We start from the raw sequence: 23,290 nt of genomic DNA, 5'->3' as shown, positions 1-23,290 counted from the left end.
GGCAACCATCTTCCGGTTCTGTATTTTGAAGTCTTCAGCGAAGATATCCATTTTTTCTGGGTGTACCTGTCAAAGGAATTGAGTCTGTGGACTGGGGGTCCAGGTTCTGTCCCACCCCTGCCTTTTCCCGCCTTAGCTCTAGGTGACTAAGAGCTTGAGAAGGAAGAATGGGTTCCAAACCCAGTGTTTCCCAGGGAGTAGGAAAGGGTTCCATGGGCAAACAAGTTTGGGAAATGCTGGGCTTAAAAGCATGTCAGGCCAGGCACAGTGTCTCATGCCTGTAATCCCAGCACTTTGAGAGGTCACGGTGGGTGGATAACTTGAGGTCAGGAGTTCGATCGCAGCCTGGCCAACATGGTGAAACACCGCCTCTACTAAAAATACAAAAATTAGCTGGGCCCGATGGCATGCGCCTGTAATCCCAGCTATCAGGAGGCTGAGGAACCCGGGAGGCAGAGGTTGCAGTGAGCTGAGATGGCACCACTGCACTCCAGCCTGGGCAACAGATTGAGACTTTGTCTCAAAAATAAGTAAATAAATAAATAAATAAATAAAAAGCATTTCAACAGGTTTCTATACTGCAGGACTTCCCAGAGCCTTGAATGAGCCAAAGCACATTAAGAATCTCCAAGAGGGCCGGGCACAGTGGCTCACGCCTGTAATCCCAGCACTTTGGGATGCTGAGGTGGTTGGATCACAAGTTCAGGGGTTCGGGACCAGCCTGACCAATGTGGTGAAACCCCCATCTCCACTAAAAACACAAAAATTAGCCAGGCCTGGTGGCTCGCACCTGTAATCCCAGCTACTCAGGAGGCTGAGGCACCCCCCGGAGGCAGAGGTTGCAGTGAGCTGTGATCGTGCCACTGCACTCCAGCCTGGTTGACAGAGCAAGGCTCTGTCTCAAAAACAAACAAACGAAAAAACACCTCCAAGAGACAGGCCAATAAGGCATTGTTTTTCTTTTCTTTTTTTTTTTTTTGAGATGGAGTCTCACTCTGTTGCCCAGGCTGGACTGCAGTGGCACGATCTTAGCAAACTGAAAGCTCCACCTCCTGGGTTCACGCCATTCTCCTGCCTCAGCCTTCTGAGTAACTGGTATCTGCCACCATATCCAGCTAATTTTTTTGTATTTTTAGTAGAGATGGGGTTTCACCGTGTTAGCGAGGATGGTCTCGATCTCCTGACCTTGTGATCCGCCCACCTCAGCCTCCCAAAATGCTGAGATTACAGGCATGAGCCACCACGGCCGCCCCCAGCCCCACCTTTTTTTTTTTTTTTGAGACAGAGTCTTGCTCTGTCACCCAGGCTGGAGTGCAGTGGCACGATCTTGGCTCACTACAATCTCCGCCTCCTGGGTTCCAAGTTATTTCTCAGCCTCAGCCTCCCTTTTAGTAGGCTGGGGGGTTATAGGGTGCCCGCAACCCACACCCGGCTAATTTTTGTATTTTAGTAGAGACAGGGTTTCACCATGTTGGCCGGCTGGTCTCCGACTCCTGACCCCTCAGGGGCTGCCTGCTGGCTCCCCAAAGTGCGGGGTTACAGGGCGTGAGGACACCAGGCCTCCGCTGAGAAGGCATGTTTCTCTAACAGCTTTGTGTAAGGGGCCCTTCTGTGTAGCTCATGATGCAGCTTTGACAGCGCTCTTTCTGCTCAGATGGGAGCCATCCAGCCCATGACTGAAAGCTCCCACAGTTGCCATGATGATCAAATACAGGCCCTGATCTGTGAAGCAGGAGGATACAGAAAATTACACTATTTGGGGGGAAGTTGTTAAACCTGGGGGTGTGGAGAGCTGGCTTCAGACCCCAGCTGTGACTCATCAGTTTGTGACAGGGACAGCTGCCTCGCGTCTCAGGGACTCCACATCCTTCTATGCATGGTTAGGGGTGTGTAGAACATACTTGGCTGATGGTTTCTGGCTACAGGAAGGAGTTGTACGCCATGCCTGCACTATTATGATTATTCCACTTTCCATGTGGACAGAGTTTCCAGAAGGGGAAGAGGTTTTCTTTTCGCTAAGGTTGGTGGAATATAAGTCTGGTGTTGCCAAGACTTGGGGAGCACCTGCCTGGAGAATGAAGCCAACTGGGAGGAAAGCTTCACTGAGAATGTCACTAATTGCTGGATGCAGTGGCTCACTCCTGTAATCCCGGCACTTTGGGAGGCCGAGGCGGGTGGATCACGAGGTCAGGAGATCGAGACCATCCTGGCTGACCAGTGAAAACCCCTGTCTCTACTAAAATACAAAAAAAATTAGCGGGGTGTGGTGGCGGGCGCCTGTAGTCCCAGCTACTCGGGAGGCTGAGGCAGGAGAATGGCGTGAACCCGGGAGATGAAGCTTGCAGTGAGCCGAGATCGCGCCACTGCACTCCAGGCTGGGCAACAGAGCAGACTCCATCTCAAAAAAAAAAAAAAAAAAGAAATCTCAGTATTGTATGGAGTACTAGATCTGGCCATCCCTGGACCTTTTAGTAAATGAGACAATAAATCCCTTATTTTGCCTAATCCTGGATGAACTTGATTTCTGTCACTTATAACTAACGTTTTAACACACTGGGATAGAAAGCATGGAGGGGTTGGCCAGGTGTGGTGGCTCTCACCTGTAATCCCCGCACTTTGGGAGGCTGAGGTGGGTGGATCACAAGGTCAGAAGTTCAAGACCAGCCTGACCAACATGGTGAACCCGTCTCTACTAAAAATACAAAAATTAGCCAGGTGTGGTGGTGCGTGCCTGTAATCCCAGCTACTCGGGAAGCTCAGGCAGGAGAATCACTTGAACCCGGGAAGCAGAGGTTGCAGTGAGCCGAGATCGTGCCACTGCACTCCAGTCTGGGGCAACAGAGTAAGACTGTGTCTTAAAAAAAAAAAAAAGAAAAAAGAAAGAAAGAAAGCATGGAGTGGTCACAGAGAAGTCAGTGGCGCTGGCCACTGGAGGGCCACATGACCACGCCCTCACAGCTGCACTCTTGGCCTAACAGTAAGCTTCCTAGATTTTCCTCGTTGCTCCAACCCCCAGAGGCCTGAGCGATGCAGCTGGCATGGAGGATGTTGGGGGAGGACCTACCTTGTCAAGCATGTTCTTCAGCATGTCCACTTCCTTCCTGAGGGCTGTGATGGTGACCTGGAGCGCGTGAAGATCAGTGAGCAAGTCCTGCAGGGTCTGCATTGACTGCAAAAGAGGAGGAGAAAATGTGAAGCCAGGTATGGCTGGGGGAGAAGGTAAGTGAAGCGCAGAAGCTTTCTGATGATAGCCGTTGTTCCAGAGGTCCTCTTGGCTCTCTCAAGGCCTAGACTGGAACCTACAAGGGGGCCAGGAGATGCTACCAAAGTCAACAGCGCTCTGATCTCCAAGTGGCCTGGACGAGAAGGAGGCAACCCTGTATTTGAATATATCCAGTAACCAGGAGTTACTCATCATGAAGCATCTCATGCCCTTTCTTGTATGATAGATGTCAGCCAGGAAGGAAGCACAGCCCATCCCTGGGTAGGAGCCACTGGAGGATCAGGAGCAGGAGAGACAGGGTTGCATTTACTTTTTGTTTCTAAGATGGAGTCTCACTCTGTGGCCCAGGCTGGAGTGCAGTGGTGCGATCTCAGCTCACTGCAACCTCCACCTCCTGGGCTCAAGTGATTCTCCTTCCTCAGCCTCCCGAGTAGCTGGGACTGCAGGTGTGCATCACCATGCCCAGCTAATTTTTTGTTTTTTGTTTTTTTTTTTTTGGTAGAGATGGGGTTTCACCACGTTGCTCAGGCTGGTCTCAAATTCCTGAGATCAAGCAATCTGCCCGTGTCAGCCTCCAAAAGTGCCACCGCACCCGGCCTGTATTTATGTTTTAAAGGATCTCTCAGGCTCCTGTGGAGCCTGGCTCTGGGAGGGCAAAAGGGGAAGCAGCCTGCCTGCAGAAATGATTGCTTGCTGTAGGGAGAAATCCTCACACATCTGGTGTCAGAAGTGTGTTGCGAGCTGGGCACGGTGGCTCATGCCTGTAATCCCAGCACTTTGGGAGGCCGAGCAGGCAGAACATGAGGCCAGGAGTTCGAGATCAGTCTGGCCAACACGGTGAAACCCTGTTTCTACTAAAAATACAAAAAAACTTAGCAGGGCCTGATGTTGCATGCCTGTAATCCCAGCTACTCGGGAGGATGGGGCAGGAGAATCATTGAACCTGGGAGGCAGAGGCTGCAGTGAACCGAGATTACACCACTGCATTCCAGACTGGACAATGAAGTGAGTCTCTATCTCAAAAAAAAAAAAAAAAAAAAAAAAGTGTGTTGTGAGAGTAGCATGAAAGAAACTGAGTTTTTTTCCACTCAGAGGGCCAATCTATCTGGAAGATACAATTATAAACATACATGCACTTAACAACAGAGCCCTTTATAAAATACATGAAGGAAACAGACAGAACTGAAAGTGTAACTGAAAAGCAAGTTGGTTGCTCGCTGCATTGCAGGGTTCAGTTACCATGAGTAAGGTCTGGTACCAAAAAGAAGTGAATTTATTCTGAAGCTAGCTTGGGGAAGGGGCACAAAGCGCCCTGGCTTTAAACGTGACACTTCACTTCTAGAGCAGAAAGTGGGCACTTTTAAGACGTAGGGGATACAGCCAGCAAGGGCAGGGGTCTCCTTTTGAGCGTGATGTCTTATCTACTGGGCAGCTGAGTTGGCACCTTCCTGGGAAGAAATAAGTTGTAAAAGTGGCCATGGGCACACTTTCAACACGTCTTCCTGGTGAGAGTGAGCTCTCAGGCAACCCCTGGAGAGTGGAAGTTCCTAGGTGAAAGTCCTATAGGGCCATGCTTTGGTCTCTAAATCTGTCTCTTAACTCTCCAGGAGTTATGTGAACTTGCCCTGTAGGGAATGACTGCTGAAGGAGGAGTCAAAGACTATCTTTGCCTTTTTTTTGAGACAGAGTCTCACTCTGTCACCTAGGCAAACTTCACCTCCCAGGTTCAAGTGATTCTCCCACCTCAGCCTCCCCAGTAGCTGGGACTACAGGGGCACACCACCACACCCCACTAATGGGGTTTCACCATGTTGGCCAAGCTGATCTCGAACTCCTGACCTCAAGTGATCCACCCACCTCGGCCTCCCACAGTGCTGGGATTACAGGTATGAGCCAACTCAACAGGCCTCTCTTTGCATTTCTAAAGGGCTAAGTAGGAAGTGGGGAGCAGTGGGGAAGGAGAAAGGAAGAGAAAATAATTTTAAAAATAAACTATCTCTTAGAAAAATGGGGGTACTCGGTTGCAAAAGGAGAAATAGTTAATTCACAAGAGTCCGAGACTTCAATGTCCTATTTTCAGTAATGAATAGAATAACTAAGATAAGGAAGGTCTAGCACGGTGGCTCATGCCTGTAATCCCAGCACTTTGGGAGGCTGAGGCCGGTGGATCTCAAGGTCAGGAGTTTGAGACCAGCCTGGCCAACATGGTGAAACCCCATCTCTACCAAAAATATAAAAATTAGCCAGGTGTGGTAGTGTTTGCCTGTAATCCCAGCTACTTGGGAGGCAGAGGTGGGAGGATCAATTGCACCCGGGAGGCAGAGGTTGCAGCCACCCAAGATCATGCCACTGCTCTCCAGCCTGTGTGACAGGGTAAGACTCCATCTCGAAAAAACAAAACCCAAGATAAAAAGAACAGTATCCCGGGTGCAGTGGCTCACATCTGTAATCCCAGCACTTTGGGAGACTGCAGCAGGAGGATCACCTGAGCCCAGGAGTTCGAAACAACCCTGGGCAACATAGCGTTCTCCCATCTCTACAAAAAAATACCAAAATTAGACAGGCGTGGTGGTGCATGCCTGTAGTCCCAGGTCCCTGGGAGGATGAGATAGGAGGATCACCCTAGCCCAGGAGGTTGAGGCTGAAGTGAGCTGTGATTGCACTACTGCCCTCTACCTTGGGTGACAGAGTGAGACCCTGTCTCAAAAAAAAAAAAAAAAAAAAAAAAAAGAAAAAGAAAAAGAAAAAGAAAAAAAGAACAGCAAGAGGCTGGGTTCACTGGCTTACACCTGTAATCCCAGCACTTTGGGTGGCTGCGGTGGAAGGATGGCTTGAGCCCAGGAGTGAGGGAGTGAGACCTCCCTCCCTCTATAATAAATATTTATTATATAATTAATAAATAACTATAATTATTTATATAAAATAAATAATTATATTTATTTCATAGTGACAAGGGAGACCCTGTCACTATAAAATAAATATAATTAACAAAACAAAAGGCCAGCAAGAAAAGAGAAGATTTGAACAATACTATAAACCAACTAGACATACCAGATATCTACAGAATACCCCACTCAACAATGGTAGAATACATATTATTCTCAAGTGCACATAGAACACTCTCCAGGGTAGACCATAAGGTAAGGCCATAAAACAAACCTTAACAAATTTCAAAAGGACTGAAATTACGCAAAATACATACTCTGACCACAATGGAATTAAATTAGAAAGCAACAGAAGAGGCCAGGTATGGTGGCTCATGCCTGTAATCCCAGCACTTTGGGAGCTTGAGGCAGGAGTATCATTTCAGCTCAGGAGTTCCAGACCAGCCTGGGCAACATAGTGAGATCCCGTCTCTATAATTCAAAAATAAAATAAAAAAGTTCTTGGATTGCCAATGGCTCCCATAGACAGGTCTTAAAACCAAACAAACAAACAAAAAACAAAAACAGGTCGGGCGTGGTGGCTCACACCTGTAATCCCAGCACTTTGGGAGGCCGCAGCAGGCAGATCATGAAGTCAGGAGATCGAGACCATCCTGGCCAACATGGTGAAACCCCATCTCTACTAAAAATACAAAAATTAGCTGGGCATGGTGGTGTGTGCCTGTAGTCCCAGCTACTAGGGAGGCTGAGGCAGGAGAATTGCTTGAACCCAGGAGCAGAGGTTGTAGTGAGCCAAGGTCATGCCATTGCAGTCCATCCTGGTGACAGAGGAAGACTTTGTCTCAAAAACAAAAAACAAAAAACAACAGAAGAAACTATTGAAAATTCACAAACATGTAAAAATTTAAAAAAATTTTACTAAATAACAAATATGTCAAAGAAGAAATCACAATAGAAATATGCCAAAGAGGCTGGGCACGGTGGCTGACGCCTGTAATCCCAGCACTTTGGGAGGCCGAGGCGGGCGGATCATGAGATCAGGAGATTGAGACCATCCTGGATAACACAGTGAAACCCAGTCTCTACTAAAAATACAAAAAAATTAACCGGGCGTGGTGGCGGGCGCCTGTTGTCCCAGCTACTTGGGAGGCTGAGGCAGGAGAATGGCATGAACCCGGGAGGCGGAGCTTGCAGTGAGCCGAGATCGCACCACTGCACTCCAGCCTGGGCGACAGAGCGAGACTCCGTCTCAAAAAAAAAAAAAAAAGAAATATGTCAAAGAAGAAATCACAATAGAAACATAAATTAGAAACTAGTTTGAAATGAGTTAAAATGAAAGCACAACACACCAGAACTTATGGGATGCAGCTAAAGTGGTGATTAGACACATAACACTTATTGTTGTAAGTGACTATATTAACAAACAAAGATCTTGAATCAATAACTTAACCTTCCACCTTAAGACACTGGAACAAAGAAAAAGCAAACTGAACCTAAAACAAATAGAAATAAGAAAATACCAAAGAGTATGGTGAAATTAATGAAATAGAGGATAAAAAAATAGTAGAGAAAAATCAATGAAACTAAACACTGGTTAATTAAAAAGGTCAACAAAATTGACAAACTTTTACCTAGAATGGCCAAGAATCAGACTCAAATTATTAGAATTAGAAATGAAAAAGAGGGTATTCTATCAACTCTACAGAAATAAAAAGGATTATAAAGAAATGCTATGAATAATTGCCTGTGGACAAATTATATAATTTAGGTGAAATGGACAAATTCCTAGAAAGTCATTAAAACTGACTCAAGAAGAAATAGACAATCTGAATAAACGTAAAACAAGTGAAGAGATTAAAGTCATAATAAAAAGTACCTTTTGTGCTTCAAAAGACACCAGCAAGAAAATGAAAATACAACCCACGAAATGGGAGAAAAACTCATTTTGCAAATCACATATCTGACCCAGTATATGCAGAATATATATAGAACTCTTACAACTCGATGATACAAATAACCCAATTAAAAATGGGCAAAGATCTGAATACACATTTCTCCAAAGATGATGTGCAAATGGCCAATAAGCACATAAAAAGAAAAGATGCTCAACATCATTCGTCATCAGGGAAATGAAAATCAAAACTACAGTGAGATACCACTTCAAACTCTGTAGGATGGTCAGAATCAAAAGTCAGATAATAAGTGCTGTTAACCGTAAGGAGAAATTGTAATTCTCATACACTGCTGGTGGGAATGTAAATTGTGCAGCCGTTTTAGAAGTCAGTGTGGCAGTTCCTCACAAGATTATACAGAGATACCAGATGATCACCGATTCTAATCCTAGGTATATTCCCAAAAGAAATGAAAACATAGGTCCATATAAAAACTTGCACACATGGGCCAGGCGTGGTAGCTCACGTCTGTAATCCTACTGCTTTCGGAGGCCAAGGTGGAAGAGTGCTTGAGGCCATGAGTTCAAGACCAGCGTGGGCAACACAGCAAGACCACATCTCTACATAAAACTTAAAAATTAGAAAGGCATGGTGGAAAGCGCCTGTAGTCCCAGAAACTTGGGAGGCAGAGATGAGAGGATCGCTTGAAACCAGGAGTTTGAGGCTGCAGTGAGCTATGATGGCACCACTGAACTCCAGCCAGGGCAACAGAGCAAGACCTTGTCCCTAAAAACAAAACAAAACAAAAGTTTGTACATGAATGCTTACGGCAGCATATTCATCAGTCAAAAGGTGGAAACAAGGCTGGGTGTGGTGGCTGACGCCTGTAATCCCAACACCTCAGGAGGACGAAATGGGCGGATCACTTGAGGTCAGGAGTTCGAGATCAGCCTGGCCAACATGGTAAAACCCCGTCTCTACTAAAAATACAAAAATTAGCAGGGCGTGGTGGTGGGCACCTGTAATTTCAGCTACTCGGGAGGCTGAGGCACAAGAATCACTTGAACCCAGGAGGTGGAGGTTGCAGTGAGCCGACACTGTGCCACTGCACTCCAGCCTGGGCGACAGAGCAAGTCTCCCTGCATCTCGCATGGAGATCGCAGTGGCGCCATCTCAGCTTACTACAACCTCCGCCTCCATGTGATATGCAGTGAGAGGTTTCTCACCCAAGACCCACCTGCTCTCTCACATGTGGGGGACATGCTCTGGACTCCTGTCCTAGGGAAGAACGGGCAGGAGAGAGAGCTGTGGGGAAAGTGGCTGAGGTCTTTTTTCTGCCCAGGGTGACTGGGCCACATTCAGGGCTTGGATGGTGCTGAGTTCAAGGGAAAGTGCGGCCCCGACAGCGGCCCTTCCAGAAGCTGCCCCATGCCATAGTCCTCGAAGCAGGGCTTGTCCAAACCTGCTCTGTCTCTCAAGAGGGCTTCAAGGATGCTGGGGTTCAGCTAGGGCCCAGTACTTACAAAGGCCTTAAGAGGCCTGAAAAAGGGGCTAAAGCAAACACCTCCTTAGACAAGCCGCTAGACTTGTCCACACGGTGACATCTAGGACTTTGGAAAATAGGAATGCTAACATTTCCCTCCATGGAAACGAGGAATGCAAGAGCACTTCACGACACTCTGTGAAGGTGACACCAATGACATCTGAGTCCCTGGCAACCTTGGTACTCTAACACCCCAAAGTGTCTTCCACACCTTTAAGCAATGTTACAAAATAGTTAAAACCCAATTTTTATTTGTATTTTATTTATTTTTGAGATGGAGTTTTGCTCTGTCGCTCAGGCCGGAGCGCAGCGGCGCGATCTCTGTTCACCGAAATCTCCGCCTCTCGGGTTCAAGCGATTCTCGTGCCTCAGCCTCTCGAGTGGCTGGGACTACAGGCACGGGCCACCATGTCCAGCTAATTTTGTATTTTCAGTAAAGACAAGGTTTTGCCATGTTGGCCAGGCTGGTCTGGAACTCCTGAGCTCAGGTGATCCTCCTGCCTCAGCCTCCCAAAGTGCTGTGATTATAGGCATAAACCACCACACCCAGCCTTAAAATCCAATTTAAATGTGACATCATTTTAACCTGTGCAAGATACAGCAGGTGCTTTGTAGTTCCAGGGGGAGTAAAACCGGGAGGGTGTTTAGAAATAAAGAAAGCAACAATAGGTTGTTAGCATCCCCTTAGACTGGATCCCTCTCCCGGGGACTTCCTAGACCCAGTGCATGCAGATGGCATCACCTGAGCTGCAGAAGCTGCGTGCACGTATTCCACCAAGTCTGACAATGGCCAAGAACAAATTAGGAGGGTAGAAGTCCAGGAATGGACTTCACAAAGCCAGCCAAAAACACTTTTAGGCTAAAAACAAAGCAAAACCAGTTACCACTAATCTTTTCTTCTTTTTTTTAAGATGGAGTTTCATTTTGTCTCCCAGGCTGGAGTGCAGTGGCGCAATCTCGGCTCCCTCCGCCTCCCAGGTTCAACTGCAACCTCTACCTCCCAGGTTCAAGCAATTCTCTTGTCTCAGCCTCCCGACTAGTGGCTAATTTTTGTATTTTTAGTAGAGACGGGGTTTCACCACGTTGGCCAGGCTAGTCTTGAACTCCTGAGCTCAGGTGATCCACCCACCTCGGCCTCCGAAAGTGCTGGGATTACAGGTGTGAGCCACCACACCTGGCAGTTACCACTAGTCTTAAGACAAATGTTATGATTTAAAAGTCAACAGAGGCTGGGCACAGTGGTTCATGCCTGTAATCCCAGCACTTTGGGAGGCCGAGGCGGGTGGATCACCTGAGCTCGGGAGTTCAAGACCAGCCTGGCCAACATGGTGAAACCCCGTCTCTACTAAAAATATGAAAATCAGCTGGGCGTGGTGGTGCACGCTTGTAATCCCAGTTACTCAGGAAGCTGAAGCAGGAGAATCGTTTGAACCCAGGAGGCAGAGGCTGCAGTAAGCCAAGATCATGCTGCTGCCCTCCAGCCTGGGCAACAGAGCAAGACTCAGGCTCAAAAAAAAAAAAAAAAAAAAGGTTAACAGAGGGTGGGCACAGTGGCTCAAGCCTGTAATCCCAGCACTTTGGGCTGACGTGGGAGGATTACTTGAGCCCAGGAGTTCGAGACCAGCCTGGGGAACATGGCAACACCCTGTCTCTACAAAAAATACAAAGATTAGCCAGTGTGGTGGCACAGGCCTGTAGTCCTACCTACTCAGGAGGTTGAGGTGGGAGGATTGCCTCCAGGGTTGAGCCCGGGAGGTTGAGGCTGCAGTGAGCTGAGATCGTGCCACTGCACCCCAGCCTGGGCAACAGAGTGAGACCCTGCCTGAAAAATAAAAACGAGTCACTCATGAGCGAACAAGCAAGAGGGTGTTCGACTGCTAGAGCTGAGCGAAGCGATGACTAAATCAAAGGAACTTGTCTCTTCAAGCTCTTCTGGCAGTGAGTCTGACAGTGAGGTTGACAAAAAGTTAAAGAGGAAAAAGCAAGTTGCTCCAGAAAAACCTGTAAAGAAGCAAAAGACAGGTGAAACTTCGAGAGCTCTGTCATCTTCTAAACAGAGCAGCAGCAGCAGACATAACACGTTTCAGATTGGGAAAATGAGGTACGTTAGCGTTCGAGATTTTAAAGGCAAAGTGCTAATTGATATTAGAGAATATTGGATGGATCCTGAAGGTGAAATGAAACCAGGAAGAAAAGGTATTTCTTTAAATCCAGAACAATGGAGCCAGCTGACGGAACAGATTTCTAACATTGATGATGCAGTAAGAAAACTGTAAAATCCAAGCCATATAAATAAAATCTGTACTGTTCTAGTTGTTTTAATCTGTCTTTTCATATTGGCTTTTGTTTTCTAAATGTTCTCCAAGCTATTGTATGTTTGGATTGCAGAAGAATTTGTAAGATGAATACTTTTTTTTTAGTCTGCATTATTAAAAATGTCGAGTGAAGCTAACTGTCAACTTTATTAAGGATTGCTTTGTGTGCCCACTACCTAGTGTAAAATAAAATCAAGTAATACAATCTTAAAAAATAAATAAAAACAAACAAATTAACACAGTGAATAAGGGTTTTGTAAATATATAAAAGAACTTGCACACTTCTCAAAAGGCTTTTCTCTTTTTTTTTTTTTTTTTTGAGACAGTCTTGCTCCATTCTCCAGGCTGTAATATTAATAATAGCTCACTGCGGCCTCAGCCTCCTGAGTACCTGGGACTACAGGCGCACCACCACGCCCAGCCAATTTCGAAATTTTTTGGCAGAAAGGGAGTCTCGCCATGTTGCTCAGGCTGGTCTTCAACTCCTGGGCTCAAGCGATCCTCCCACCTCAGCCTCTCAAAGTGCTGGGATTATAGGCATGAGGCACCGCACCTGGCAATCCTTTCTCTTGAACATCTGTAGAAAGAACTGATTCCCCACTGGCATCATGAAAGCAAACCAGTTAATGTTAACGAAGCTACAGGATTAATGGCTTAGTTGTAATGCAGTGGGGATGCATCTAATTCCCTCAAAAAGACCAATAAATTGAAGGTTTTCTACAATTTAAAAAAAATACCCTAAGCCTTGGACGCACAATGTTATGGAAACAGGGTTAGATGAAACAGTTTCAACAACAAACAGCTGACATCATCCCTCGTTTTCTCCTGTGAGGCCAGCTGCAAGAGGTTATCATTACAGGGGAGAAAAACTGAGGCCTGAAGGAGGCAGACGGGGACTCGAGAAAGGAACACTGTAAAACACGCTTGCCAGGCGACCCGCCAGCAGCCTCACTAGTTGGTGGGTGCAGACAGTTAGCTGTGCAGTTTGCACCATTCTAGAACCAGCTGCCATGGTAACCCCCTTCAATGGGTCATTGTGGGAACCTCGGGCAACTTCAATCAGGCTGGGACAAGGCAAGATTCTCTAATGATGGGGACATTCCTTAGCTGCGCAAACAGTCCTGAAGGCTGTACAGCTAGGTCTGAACCTGTCCACGAGCCCCTTTTGTGAGCTGGGTGGGTTGCCCTGTTGAGCTGCTTTTTAAAAGCCTTCATCCATCAAGGCAGGCCAGGAGGCAAGCTGCCTCTGGAGTGCTGGCACCTTGGATCCTGGTATCCACCCATCCTGCCTGCAAGGCCCTCATAACTTGCCCTCGGCCACCCCAGGCAGCCCTGCCTCTCGTAACAATTTTTGTCTTAAAGTCTATCTTGTCTGAGAAGATCCCACTCTCCTCTGGTCACTGCTTACAAGGAATATCTTTTGTTATTTTTTAATTTTTTTGAGATGGAGTTTCGCTTTTGCCGCCCAGGCTGGAGTGTGGTGGCGCGATCTTGGCTCACTGCAAATTCTGCCTCCCGGGTTCAAGAGATTCTCCTGCCCCAGCCTCCCCAGTACCTGGGAATACACGATCCCACCACCACGCCAGGCTAATTTTTTTTTTTTTTTTGACCGAGTTTCAGCTCTTGTTGCCCAGGCTGGAGTGCAATGGCACAGTCTCAGCTCACCACAACCTCCACCTCCCAGGTTCAAGCCATTCTCAGCCTCCTGAGTAGCTGGGATTACAGGCATGTGCCACCACACCCGACAAATTTTGTATTTTTAGTAGACACGGGTTTCTCCATGTTGGTCAGGCTGGTCTTGAGTTCCTGACCTCAGGTTATCCACCCACCTCAGCCTCCCAAAGTTTTGGGATTATAGGGGTGAGCCACTGTGCCCTGCTGGAATATCTTTTTATATCATTTTACTTTTAACTTTTTTTTTTTTTTTTTTTTTGAGACAGAGTCTTGCTCTGTCGCCCAGGCTGGAGTGCAGTGGCGCTATCTTGGCTCACTGCAACCTCCGCCTCCCGGGTTCACGCCATTCTCCTGCCTCAGCTTCCCGAGTAGCAAGGACTACAGGCACCCGCCACCACGCCCGGCTAATTTTTTGTATTTTTTAGTAGAGACGGGGTTTCACCGTGATCTCGATCTCCTGACCTCGTGATCCGCCCGCCTCGGCCTCCCAAAGTGCTGGGATTACAGGCGTGAACCACCGCCCCCAGCCCTTTTAACGCATTTGTGTCTTGTCTTTTTTTCGTAGAGACAGGATCTCACTGTGTCACCCAGGCTGGAGTGCAGAGGAGCAATCAGAGCTCACTGCAATCACCAACTCTTGGGCTCAAGTGATCCTCTTGCCTCTGCCTCCCAAAGAGCTGAGATTACAGGTGCATGCCACCGTGCCTTGCCCTATTTGTGTCTTTGAATCTTAAATGTGTCTCTTGCAAACAGCATATAGTAGTTAGGTCATGTTTTTTTGTTTGTTTGTTTTTTATCTATTCTGCCAATATCTGCTTTTTTTTGTGGTAAAATACACACAATATTAAAGTATAAAAATATAAAAATATTTTAGTATTGGCCAGGTGTAGTGGCTCATGCCTGTAATCTCAGCACTTTGAGAGGCCAAGGCGGGCAGATCATGAGGTCAGGAGATCAAGACCATCCTGGCCAACATGGTGAAACCGCGTCTCTACTAAAAATACAAAAATTAGCTGGGTGTGGTGGCGGGCACCTATAGTCCCAGCTACTTGGGAGGCTGAGGCAGAAGAACTGCTTGAACCTGGGAGACAGAGGTTGCAGTGAGCTGAGACCACACCACTGCACTCCAGCCTGGGCAACAGAGCAACACTCCGTCTCAAAAACAAACATATATATATAAATATAAAAATGCAAAGAAAAATTAGCCAGGCGTGGTGGCATGCACCTGTATCTCCAGCTACTCAGGAGGCTGAAGCACAAGAATCACTTGAACCTTGGTGGCAGAGGTTGCAGTGAGCAGAGATTGCACCACTCCACTCCAGCCTGGATGACAGAGTGAGACTCTGTCTCAAAAAAATAAAAATAAAATAAAAATGAAGTGTGCAATTTGATGGCATTTGGTATGTACACCACTATCTACTTCCAAGACATTTCATTCTCCTAAAAGGAAATCCCGTCCCTGTTACAGTCTCTCTCTGTTCCCCACTTCCCGAGCCTCTGGAAACCACTAATCTACTTTCTGTCTCTATGAAATACACAGAGTATGCCTTTAGATGAAATGTCCAGAATAGGCAAATCCATAAGACAGAAAGCAGATTAGTGGTTGCCAGGGATTACAGGGAGGAGAAGTAATGGGGAAATAGGGTTTTTCCTTTGAGGGTGATGGAAATGGCTTAGAACGAGATAGAGGTGGCTGGCTGCACAACAATGTCAATATATCATGTGCCACTGAATTTTCATTAATTCAGTGTTTAATGTCCACTTTTAAATGGTTGATTTTATGTTAGATCAATTTCCCCTCAATTTATTTATTTATTTATTTTTACTTTTTTTTTTTGAGATGGAGTCTTGCTCTGTTGCCCAGGCTGGAGTGCAGTGGCGTGATCTCCGCTCACTGGAACCTCCACCTCCAGGGTTCAAGCAATTCTCGTGCCTCAGCCTCCTGAGCAGCTGGGATTCCAGGCATGCGCCACCATGCCTGTCTAATTCTTTTAATTTTTATTTTTAGTAGAGACGGGGTTTCACCATGTTGGCCAGGCTGGTCACAAACTCCTGATCTCAAGTGATCCACCTGCCTCAGCCTCCCAAAGTGCTGGGATTACAGGTGTGAGCCACCGCACCCAGCCAATTTCCCCTCAATTTGAAAGAGAAGAATGGTAACTTGGGAACACTCTGAAAATCGCCCTGACTCCCAGGGAGATCCAGCTGGACACACCAATGGGCACAGTCTGGCTCAGAGAGGACTAGGACATGCTGCCTCCAGGGATAGGAAGGCGATCATCGCTGGATGGTCTCCTTTTTGGAGACAAGAGTCTCTCTGTCACCCAGGCTGGAGGGCAGGGGTGCAATCTCAACTCACTGCAACATCTGCCTTCCAAGTTCAAGCGATTCTCCTGCCTCAGCCTCCCGAGTAGCTGGGATTACAGGTGCCTGCCACCACATCTGGCTAATTTTTTGTATTTTTAGTAGAGATGGGGTTTCACCATGTTGGCCAGGCTGGTCTCGAACTCCTCACCTCAAGTGATCAACCCACCTTGGCCTCCAAAATAGCTGGGATTACAGGTGCCTGCCCCCACACCTGGCTAATTTTTTGTATTTTTAGTAGAGACGGGGTTTCACCATGTTGGCCAGGCTGGTCTCGAACTCCTCACCTCAGGTGATCCACCCACCTTGGCCTCCTGAGTAGCTAGGATTACAGGTGCCTGCCCCCACACCTGGCTAATTTTTTGTATTTTTAGTAGAGACGGGGTTTCACCATGTTGGCCAGGCTGGTCTCGAACTCCTCACCTCAGGTGATCCACCCACCTTGGCCTCCTGAGTAGCTGGGATTACAGGTGCCTGCCCCCACACCTGGCTAATTTTTTGTATTTTTAGTAGAGATGGGGTTTCACCATGTTGGCCAGGCTGGTCTTGAACTCCTCACCTCAGGTGATCCACCCACCTTGGCCTCCCAAAGTGATGGGATTACAGGTGTGAGCCACTGTGCCTGGCCAAATTATTATTACTATTTTTAGACATAGGGTCTTGCTCTGTCCCCCAGGCTGGAGTTCAGGGGAGTGACTACAACTCACTGCAGCTTCCAACTCCTGGGGTTAAGTGATTCTCCCACCTCAGCCTCCTGAGGAAGTAAGACTACAGGTGGACGCCACCACACCCGGCTCATTTTTTTATTTTTTTGTAAAGATGAGGTCTCACTAAGCTGCCCAGGCTGGTCTCAAACTCCTGGGCTCAAGTGATCATCCCGCCTTGGCCTCCCAAAGTGCTGGGATTATAGGTGTGAGCCACTGTGCTCGGCTTATTTTCCCTTTCTTATTTCTTCTTGGGCTGCCAGTAATTGAACACTGTCCATGTGCCGGTTGGGGTTAGCACGGGTCAGCAGTCAAAGGTAAGCCAGGGTCAGAGGCCGCGCCGCAGCTTGCCACTCCCTTGCCCACCAGCTGCTGGGCCTTCAGCAAATCACTGAGCTCCTCTGAGCATCAGTTTCCTCACCTATAAGACAGAAGGAATGCCTCTTTGCTGCTCCTCACAGGGCTGGTTCTTGGAGGTTCTCACTCACTTGTGTCTGTCTAGCTCGCCTGCTAGGCCGGGCGTGCCTGTTCACTGTGACTACTCTGGTACTTCTACCATGGTAGCTACTCTAGGCATTTTTTAGAAATTGGGGTAAGGCCGAGCACAGTGGCTCGCGCTTATAATCCCAGCACTTTGGGAGGCCAAAGCAGGAGGATCACTTGAGCCTAGGAGTTTGAGTCCAGCCTGGGCAACATAAGGAGACCCTATCTCTGCAAAGAATACAAAAATTAGCCAGGTGCAGTGGTGCACACCTGTGGTCCCAGTTACTCGGGAGGCTGAGGTGGGAGGATTGCTTGAGTCTGGGAGGTCGAGGCTACAGTGAGCCATGATTGAGTCACTGCACTCCAGCCTGGGTGACAGAGTGAGAGCCTGTCTCAAAAAAAAAAAAAAAAAAAATGGGGGTGAAATTCACATGATATACAATTAGCCATTTTTAAGTGAACAATTCGGTGTCAGTTAGTACATCAACGAGGTTGTATAACTATCACCTCCATCTAGTTCCAAAACATTTTCATCACCCCAAAAGGAAACCCTGTTTCCACAAAGCAATTACTCCCCATTCTCTCCTCCTCCAAGCCCCTGGCAACCACTGCTTTCTGTCTCCATGGATTTACCTATTCTGGACATTTTGTATAAATGGAATCATACACTGGGTGACCTTTTGTGTCTGGCTTCTTTGCAATACTTGATGGAGACTGCAGGCTTGGCGTTTTGGTTGTGCCTGACTCTAAAGCCCCCTTCTTCCCACTCTGCATAAGGGGATGACCCATTGTGGGGGAATAAGCAACAAGATGTCCCAGAAGAGGGCTGGGCACAGTGGCTCAAGCTTGTCATCCCAGCACTTTGGGAGGCCGAGGCAGGTGGATCAGTTGAGATCAGGGGTTTGAGACCAGCTTGGCCAACATAGTGAAACCCCATCTCTACTAAAAATACAAAAATTAACTGGGTGTGGTGGCATGCACCTGTAATCCTAGCTACTAGAGAGGCTGAGGCAGGAGAATCACCTGAACCCGGGAGGCGGAGGTTGCAGTGAGCCGAGATCGTGCCACTGCACTCCAGCCCGGGCGACAGAGCGAGACTCCGTCTCAAAAACAAACAAAAGACGTCCCAGGAGAGAGCAAGTGGTGAAGGGAGGAAAGGAAGTGTCTGGAGGCTGGGGGCATACCTTGGCCATGACTTCATCATGACCCTCCACCATCTTCCGGAGCTTGATCAGATGCCACAGGTCCTGGACGGGCCGGGCAGTGCCCTGGCTGGCTTCCAGCAGCTGGGCGGTGGAGGGCAGGTCCTGCAGCAGGGCCAGCTGGTTCTCCATCTTGTCGAGGCGGCTCACCACATGGTCGAAGACATTGCTGAGCCTGTTCATGGGGTTGAGGATGGGCTGGGCATCTCCTTCCCTGGGCACGATGGCCACCTGCGAGGTCTGCAGGAAGTCCTCATCCCCCGAGAGGTCCTTCTTGAGCTCAGCCATGTGGATGTGCTCCAAGATGCCGTGCAGCAGGAGGTGCAGGGCCTTGAAGTTCAGCACCCCGCACTGTGGGATGGCGATGTTGGCCAGCTCGGTGAACGTGAGTGAGAAGCTCATCCTGCCGGGGTAGGTCAGTGGGGCTCGGATTCCAGGCGTCCTCAAGGACAAGGGGTACCTTTCAGTGGTTCCGAGAGCTACACGGACTGGTCCTCAAAGGCTTGGGATGGTGGCGAGTGACAGTGGTCAGGGAGGAATGGCCTCTGTTCTGGCTGGAGTTCAGATCAGAGTCTCTGGTTGCCAGGACACCAAAGAATGTGATGAAACGGGCGCACTTCAAAGTCTGGAGTGGGGCAGGTGCTCCCTGGTGACCCTCACCCAGAGTAGGTGCTCAGTTAATACTGGATGAATGTTTGAATAGCTGATGGCAGCCTCTTCATTCAAGCCCTCTGGTGATGTGAGACTGATAACTTTTTCCTAGAAGCACATATGGAAGGGATGGAGAGGCAGCTCCCTCCTCGGAATTCTCTCAAATCTGGGCAGAAGACAGGTTTCTTGGAGTTAGGAAGACCCAGGTTTTACAAAGAGATAAGAATCTGAAGTACTGGCTGCGTGGGTGTGGGGGCTCAGGCCTGTAATCCAGCACTTTGGGGAGGCAAAGGCAGGAGGACTGCTTGAAGCCAGGAGTTCGAGAGCAGCCTGGGCAACATAGTGAGACCCTGTTTCTAAAAAAAAAATTTGTAATTAGCTGGGTGTGCTGGCGCACATCTGTAGTCCCCGCTACTCAGGAGGATGGGGTGGGAGGATTGCTTGAAGCCAGGAGTTTGAGGCTGCAGTGAGCTATGATTGTGCCACTGCACTTAACCTGGGCAACAGAGTGAGACCTTGCCTCAAAAAGAAAAAAAGAAAGAAAAAGAAAAGAGAAAAGGCCGGGCACGGTGGCTCACATCTGTAATCCCAGCACTTTGGGAGGCCAAGGCGGGTGGATCACGAGGTCAGCAATTGAAGACCAGCCTGGCCAAGACAGTGAAACCCCGCCTCTACTAAAAATACAAAAATCAGCCAGGTGTGGTGGCACGTGCCTGTAATCCCAGCTACTCTGGGGGCTGAGGCAGAGAATTGCTTAAAACCAGGAAGCAGAGGTTTCAATGAGCCAAGATCGTGCCACTGCACTCCAGCCTGGGCGACAGAGCGAGACTCCGTCTCAAAAATAAAAAAAAGGGTGTTGTCCTTTCTAGACCCTACATGTCCCTGCCCACCCAAGTGACGGTGCCCTCACCAGACCCTGCTCTGCTCTCCGCTTGAGCTGGGCTCTCCACAACCCCTGTGCCCTCAAGCAGGGTCTCAACCCTGCTCTGACATCATAAGGACATGGCCATGAGCCAGCTGCCGCAGGACCAGGAGGCTGCGTGGAGATACGAGGTATGGTCAGGCTCTGCTTGGTCAGTTCTGGGACAAGAGAATCCCAGACTGCTTGTCTCCTGGGAAAGTCTGCAGGGATACTCTCGGCTTAACACCGGGAGCCCTGACTCCCAGCCCAGCCAGCCCTGTGATCCCACATTCCTGGCCCTGCGCCACACAGCAGGAGCCCTGCTGAGGGGTTCCACATTGAGTTCATGCAGGTGGGGAGGCAAATCCTTGCACCAGCTGTGGAATCTTGAGCAAGTGACTTAACCTCTTTGAGCCTCAGCTTCCCTCTCTGCTAAATGGGGAAATAAAACATGGGGGCTAGAAATAACATATGTAACGTGCCAGGCCAGTGCTGATGGAAAACGTTTCTTGCAGTCAGGCGCCATGGCTCATGCCTGTAATCCCAGCACTTTGGGAGGCCAATGTGGGCGGGTTGCTTGAATCCAGGAGTTGGAGAGCAGCCTGAGCAACATAGCAAGACACCATCTCTACAAAATAAAATAAATAAAAATAAAAAATTAGCTGGGCGTAGTGGCTCATACCTGTAATCCCAGCTACTCAAGAGGCTGAGGCAGGTAGATTGCTTGAGCTCAGAAGTGGCGTGTGAGACCAGCCTGCACAAAACGGTGAAACCTCATCTCTAAAAAATATACAAAAATCATGGCCGGGCGCGGTGGCTCACGCTTGTAATCCCAGCACTTTGGGAGGCCGAGGCAGGCGGATCATGAGGTCAGGAGATCGAGACCACGATGAAACCCCGTCTCTACTAAAAATACAAAAAAATTAGCCGGGTGTGGTGGCGGGCGCCTGTAGTCCCAGCTACTCGGAGAGGCTGAGGCAGGAGAATGGCGTGAACCCGGGAGGCGGAGCTTGCAGTGAGCCAAGATTGCGCCACTGCACTCTAGCCTGGGTGACAGAGCGAGACTCCGTCTCAAAAAAAAAAAAAAAAAAAAATATATATATATATATATATATATACAAAAATTAGCTGGGCATGGTGGTGTGTGCCTGTAATCCCAGCTACTCGAGGTTGCAGTAAGCCAGAATCACACCCCTGCACTCCAGCCTGGGCAACAGAGTGAGACTCCCATCTCAAATAACACAAAACACAAATCGCTCCTTGACCAGAACTGATCTGGCAGCCACTCTTGCCAATGGTTAGAACTGTGGGAGCAAGAGTCCAGGAAAACGCCTTCTGAATTGAACAGTGGGATATTTTCAGGGATGCTGCTGGTGAATCAATCCCATGTTCCTACTTCACAACAGATGCTTCTGCAGAGGTCATTACCAGTCCATCCACAAAACCTAACTCTTCGGCCAGGCGTGGAGGCAGACAATGAGATAACAGCTGGGCAAAGGAGGCTCCTCTGGGGAGGTGACATCTGAGCTGAGACCTGAAGAGAGGGCATTCCTGAAGCTCTTTCAGAATAGATACCTTATCTTTCTTCTCTTTCTAGTATCAGAACACAGATCCCTGCACACAGTAGGTGCTCAGTAAGTGTTTGCTAAATGGATGATAGCTCCAAAGGAGCTGTCAACTCTCATGGGGCCATATTAATGATAGAAATATTATAAAATAAATGTTAACATTGTAACCATTCAAGTTTCTTTTAGAATAATTTAGCATTTAAATGTGAAGATCTGGCAACACCAAGCATTGGCAGGCATATGAACAACAGATCTCTCATCTGCTCTGACACAGCAGAAATTAGCAGACTTTGGAAAACTGTTCGGCAGGGTCTGCAATGCTGAAAAATTGCACACACTATGACCCAGCCCGTCCAACCCTCGACCGGAACCCACCAGGAATTGACATACACCATGCACAAGGATGTTTGTGACAGCACTACTCATAGTAGCTAAAAATTCCCATCCAACTATCGCATATTCAAACAGTAGACTATGACACAGCAGTGAGAATGAACAAAGACAACTACATGTAATACTGGGATGAATTTCTTTTCTTTTCTTTTTTTTTTTTTTTGAGACAGAGTCTCACACTGTCGCCCAGGCTGGAGTGCAATGGCGCGATCTCAGCTCACTGCCACCTCCACCTCCTGGGTTCAAGTGATTCTCCTGCCTCAGCCTCCCAAGTAGGTGGGATTACAGGCGCATGCTACCATGCCAGGCTAATTTTTGTATTTTTAGTAGAGACGGGGTTTCACCACGTTGCCCAGACTGGTCTTGAGCCCCTGACCTCAGGTGATCTGCCTGCCTTGGCCTCCCAAAGTGCTGGGATTACAGGCGTGAGCCACCGCGCCCGGCCAACTTTCATAGATAGAAAACTGAGAGGAATTACATATATAAAAGGGTTCATGCTGTATGAAACCATTGCTATAAAAAAGTCCCCAAACTGCAGCCACAAAAAAGGATGAGTTCATGTCCTTTGCAAGGACATGGATGAAGCTGGAAACTGTCATCCTCAGCAAACTAACACAGGAAAAGAAAATCAAACACCGCATATTCTCACTCATAAGTGGGAGTTGAACAATGAGAACACATGGACACAGGGAGGGGAACGTCACACACCGGGGCCTGTCGTGGGGTGGGGGAAGCAAGGGGAGGGAGAGCATCAGGACAAATACCTAATGCATGCAGGGCTTAAAACCTAGATGATGGGTTGATAGGTGCAGCAAACCACCATGGCACACATACACCTATGTAACAAACCTGCACATTCAGCACATATATCCCAGAATTTAAAAACAAACAAATGGCCGGGCGCGGTGGCTCACGCCTATAATCCGAGCACTTTGGGAGGCTGAGGCGGGCGGATCTCGAGGTCAGGAGATGGAGACCATACTGGCTAACACGGTGAAACCCCATCTCTACTAAAAAAATACAAAAAATCAGCCGGGTGTGGTGGCAGGCCCCTGTAGCCCCAGCTACTGGGGAGGCTGAGGCAGGAGAATGGCGTGAACCTGGCAGGCGGAGCTTGCAGTGAGCCAAGATCAAGCCACTGCACTGCAGCCTGGGCGACAGAGCAAGACTCCGTCTCAAAAACAAACAAATAAACAAACATCCCGAAATGGAGAAAACAAATCTTAGGTGTTGGAGGTGAGGCGAGTGGTTTACCCTTGGGTGACCTCATGCTTGAAAGGAAGCATGAAGCCGAGCTGCAGGGGGGTGGGCACACTGGTGTGGTCAGTTTGGGAAAATTCATCAAGCTGTTCGCTTCTAATATGGGCACTTTTTTTTTTTTTTTTTTGAGATAGGGTCTCACTGTCACCCAGGCTGGAGTGCAGTGGTGCGATCACAGCTCATGCAGCCTCAAACACCTGGGTTCCAGCAATCCTTCTGCCTCAACCTCCGG

At 48.2% G+C, this 23,290-nt stretch overlaps 1 protein-coding gene and 2 pseudogenes across 2 annotated transcripts; 2 read left to right on the top strand and 1 right to left on the bottom strand.

The window, feature by feature from the left end:
- Nucleotides 1-6: 6 nt before the first annotated feature.
- LOC115833782 (uncharacterized protein C16orf96-like) lies at nt 7-19,184 on the bottom strand (the record flags this gene model as incomplete). Its single annotated transcript, XM_030808610.1, has 3 exons — nt 18,268-19,184; nt 3,065-3,169; nt 7-66 (listed from the first exon to the last, which is right to left on the bottom strand). Coding segments are annotated over exons 1-3 (585 nt in total), but the record flags the coding sequence as incomplete, so codon positions are not given.
- Nucleotides 10,330-12,516, top strand: LOC115833781 (annotated as a pseudogene).
- On the top strand, nt 11,394-11,819 carry LOC105737844 (annotated as a pseudogene). The gene has a single exon (XR_004029075.1). The product of XR_004029075.1 is annotated as an activated RNA polymerase II transcriptional coactivator p15 pseudogene (transcript).
- Nucleotides 19,185-23,290: the final 4,106 nt, after the last annotated feature.

The sequence above is a fragment of the Nomascus leucogenys genome, unplaced genomic scaffold, assembly GCF_006542625.1.
Source record: "Nomascus leucogenys isolate Asia unplaced genomic scaffold, Asia_NLE_v1 000111F_29344_qpd_obj, whole genome shotgun sequence".
Lineage (NCBI taxonomy): Eukaryota > Metazoa > Chordata > Mammalia > Primates > Hylobatidae > Nomascus > Nomascus leucogenys.
This window is presented reverse-complemented; position numbering and strand designations above follow the sequence as displayed.